The following is a 4,510-nucleotide window of genomic DNA, read 5'->3' as shown; positions in this document are numbered from 1 at the left end:
AATGTTGGTTATTATTTTAAATGCAATATTTTGTCTTTTCCAAAGTCATTTAAATACCATTTACAAATAATATCTTAAAATTAAATGTTTTCCTAAAGATAAAAAACTATATATAAAAACAATGTAGTATTGTAAAAGTTCTGTAAATATTGTCTTAAATATTTCTATATTTTGTATTCTCAGATGCATTATTTGTATCATATTGTAGAGTGTAGAATTTTACGGTGACTGCATGTGTATCCCCAGTTCATGTCGTGTATGTGAATTAAATAACTATTAACAAACAAACAATGCCTTTAATGAAGTTTCAGATTATTACAATCGAAGTGATCCATTAAAAAGCATGTTTTATTTTCTGGACAAATTGTCAGAAATAGGGTGAAACTTTTTACATCTGAACTTTTCCCTAAGGTTGTGTTTCTTTTAACATTGCTCCAGTTTTGGATAACACTCTCCTGTAAATTTACACACAATCTTCTCTGTCTTCTTAATTGTAATCTTACATGTAATGTATTACAATTCTGCAAGTTAGTGGAAGACAGTTTTATTTGTAAAACATGTAGACAGATATACTGTATGTACTATGGTAACACTTTATTTTATCACAAGTGCAACTAACAATTCACATGATGTGTGTTTTAAGTTTATATACAAGAAATTCTGTATGTTTTACTCTGATGACCACCAATATTTTAAGCTTGTTGCTCAACAAGGAACATATGTTGTAGTTATGTCTTGCAAGCAATATAAGGCAGATAATGTAAAATGCAGACATGTCTATTATATTCATACTATTCATATTAATGTATTTTTGTTGACTTTTCTTAGTGGTTTTGTGGGATTACAGATACGTGGAACATCCTCTGTTTACCCAAAAAAAAGGAATACAAAGGTGTAATAAAAGTAATTTTATTGACTATGTATATGAAAATTGTTTGAAGAAACACTGATATAGCTGAAGGTGTGATAAAGAGGGGCAAATTTTAAAGTTGAATGGATAGCGTGCATGAGAAGCGAATAAGTAGCTGGATTTTGCCATGTGTTTGGAGTCGTCACTTGATGGAATGCAGTTGGGAGGTGGATGGAGTGTCAAGCTCTCTGGAATCATACTCATGGATGAACTGCTCCATGGCCTTGATGCAACGCATGCCAATGTCCCTCAGGTTTTCACGCAGAGACAGCTGAATTGGCTTCTCCAAGGATGGATCCTTGGCCACCAACATCTTCACAACCATGCCAAATGTATCACAGTCCTGCCGATACACCTGCATGGATTATTGACAATACATACACAAAACATTAGAAAAATTAATTAACAATAACATAAGAAATGCTACCACAGATAAACCAAAACACACTTCTATTGATGCATGTAAGCACAAAAGAAGACAAAATTAGACAAACATTAAGAGAAGACAAACTATATTATTTAAATTTTTTCAGCAATTTCTAATTAATTAGCAGTTTGACAAAGTAGTCTCCATTATGACTAAATACACATTAAGGGAAAAATGGACCTTACAGAATTTGAGACATTATAATTGTATTATTTTTCTGAAAGCTGGAGATTGGAATATTTTGAAAAAAAGCTGTTGCAGGTGACAATGACTTTTCTGTCACTAATATGAGGAGGACAAAAACAGAAATATTGTCATTGTCATAGAGATATAGAAGTATACAACTACTCTAAAAATAATGCGAAATGAAGTTTGATGGCTGATGAGAAAACCAAAACTGGCCAAAAAATGTAAATTTGGTCCCTGCTTTATAAAACTATAATTTCACACTACAAGTTACATGGTCTAATTCATGTTGGCTATGTATACAAAAATATACAACTATACTTTGTAATTATAAGCACCACAGGGAAAACTTTGACTGGTGTGTGTGTGTGTGCTTGTTAATGAGGAGAGCAAGTGTGGAGTAGTTACTCCCCAATAATAAACTATGCCTAAATGACTTATTAACTTGATACCACTAATAAGGGGTTCAAGCGTGAATTGCTGAAACCCTATTGTATTTGTAAAGATTATTATTATTATTATTATTATTATTATTATTATCAAGCACGAAGCCCAGAAACCCTATTATAATTACAAATATTTTTATTATGAGAAAACCCAAAAGTGGCCAAAAAATGTAAATTTGGTCCCTGCTTTATAGAAATATAGTTTTACACTACAGGTTACATAGTACCAGTGCAGGAAAATTCTCTGGAGTCTGAACAGCAAAAGTTATCAAAACGAAGTTCCAATGTTGGTCGCAACAGGATGCCAAAACGATCAAAGTGGGCAGGGCGACTTTTACTAAAATGTCTATAAATATAAATAATAAATAAATAAATTGGGCAGCCCTTATGTGCACCCCTGCATATGTTAGATTTCTGTATTCTGAACAACTCTGCCTCTAGAGCCACTGCTGTTAAACAAACCTTTTGTTAAATATTTGACATTTTAAAAAAAAAGAAAAACTTTGTTGAAACTCGTTCCTAGACGATATGTTGCTGCAATATTTTAAAGGGGCCATCGGATGTAAAATTAACTTTTACAAGTTGTTTGAACTTAAATGTGTGTTGGCAGTGTGTGTACACATCCACACTATAATGATAAAAATCCACCCAGTGGTTTTTATTTAATCCCTAAAAATAATACTCCTTTTTCAATTCAAGCCATTCTCAGCTTCCTGTCTGTGTGACGTCACACAGACCAAGGCCCCTCCCACGATTGTTGATTGACATGGCCGTCTTGCCTTAGACCCGCCCTGAGTGAGCTGTGAACAGTCAGAATGCCATTGTTTCGACGCTGGAGCAGGAGTAGACAAGAATGGCTCCTAAGAGATTGAGGTGTTTTGTTGTTGGATGTAATAATGAACATAGCAGTCGTCATTTACTCCCGACATCTGAGCTGCTGAAGACGCAATAGGCTTTGATTTTGAAGGGAATGCACCCCCTGATCTACCTAAATGCGTCTATGTTTGCGCGAATCATTCATCATCCAGCCTCAACCTAAAGAAAAAGAAGTGAGTATAAGGGTTTTTTTATAAATCTTTGCAAATCGCCTAAACTAATAATATGTTAGTTGGCAAGTTTCGTGGCTAAAGTAAACAGAACTGCTCGTCACCCCATAGAAGAGAGGGGTGGGATCAGCAGAGCTCATTAGCATTTAAAGGAACATGCAACAAAACAGGTTGCTCTGAAAAGAGCTGATTTTTGAAAGGTAAAAAGGGTGATTTTTACACTACCATTGAGAAATTTTAACCAAAGCATGTTATAGACTTTTCATTAAGACCCTAAAGAATCATATCAACTTGTGGAAAATGGGCATCCGATGACCCCTTTAAGTTTATTTTTACAAATATATACGATGGTACTGAATGATTGGCCTATTTATGTACCATGGTATTCAATGACACATCAATAAATTCAATGTACAACATACAAAAAAACATGATGAATGTAATGGTACTCCAGATGTTTTCTGTGAGCGAGCTTGGACTGGAGGGATGTGCAAGATCATCATTGGCATTCCCCCACATTTTACATATTTAGTTTTTCTGAATGTTTCCCTCTAGCTTTCCAAGTTCTTTCTGAGATGGAGGGTTGTTTATGCATTATTTGCATTATTTAATTTTCCGTTTTTCTTATGTTAGTGTTATATTCCATCTCTACAGTGTAATTCCTTGTTGTAAATTGTAAGTCCTTATGTGTGAAAACATGCTTGGTAGTAAAGCTCTTTCTGACTTATGACTTTAACTGTGCCAGTTTCTAATGGCTAGCATTCAGTGCTTTTGTGTATTTGTGATTACAATTTTTTAATCGAGATTAATCACATGATTTTCTGCGATCAATCGCATTGTTATGCACAAAAAATCAATAATGAATTCAAAAGTAGTGTATTATGCACTTTTTTCATTTAAAAGTACTGCTATATGAACAAAAGTGCAATAACATTTGATTTGCAAACATTTTAAACAAATAAGGTGCTTTTTTGCAGCAGTATTCCTTTTACATAGTAGCAGTTAAAATATTTCTTGTAAATCTCAGCTTATAACATTAATGTAATCAAATTAAATATAAAACCAAAGCTATTTGCCACTGCCAGGGCATTAACGTTTTTATATTATATTATATCTTCATGGAACATGATCTTTTTTATAGAAACGATTTTATAGTTTGTTATAGAAAAACAAGTTATGCTCAGAGTCCAGAGCCTCGATCATAACAGTATAACAGCCACCTTACGAGTAGAGACCTGCACTCCCGCGGGACCCAACGCAACAGAGTGCGTTGCGGGACAACACTTGATGGGCAAGTGCGTAGAGACTCGTGTGTGTGGGATAGGACTGTCAAAATGGCTGAAAAACTCAATTCGAATTTTGTACTTAAATATTATTAAAATTCAAATTATATTCAAATTTAAAATGCAGAATTTTATTTAGGGTGAAGAAAAGCTTTTGGCTTCTCTCCTGAGGCCACAAGAGGGCGCATCGAGCAAAATATTACTAATGCACG

At 34.0% G+C, this 4,510-nt stretch overlaps 1 protein-coding gene across 2 annotated transcripts in view; it reads right to left on the bottom strand.

The window, feature by feature from the left end:
- Positions 1–629: 629 nt before the first annotated feature.
- LOC107704214 (uncharacterized) overlaps positions 630–4,510 on the bottom strand; it is an 84,194-nt gene continuing 80,313 nt past the window's right edge. For both annotated transcript variants that reach the window (XM_016507099.1, XM_016507100.1), the window contains one exon: positions 630–1,265. In XM_016507099.1, the coding sequence (XP_016362585.1) occupies positions 1,053–1,265 (213 nt within the window). In that variant the 3' untranslated portion in view covers positions 630–1,052. The remainder of the gene's footprint in view (positions 1,266–4,510) is intronic.

The sequence above is a fragment of the Sinocyclocheilus anshuiensis genome, unplaced genomic scaffold, assembly GCF_001515605.1.
Source record: "Sinocyclocheilus anshuiensis isolate Anshui unplaced genomic scaffold, SAMN03320099.WGS_v1.1 scaffold1686, whole genome shotgun sequence".
Lineage (NCBI taxonomy): Eukaryota > Metazoa > Chordata > Actinopteri > Cypriniformes > Cyprinidae > Sinocyclocheilus > Sinocyclocheilus anshuiensis.
This window is presented reverse-complemented; position numbering and strand designations above follow the sequence as displayed.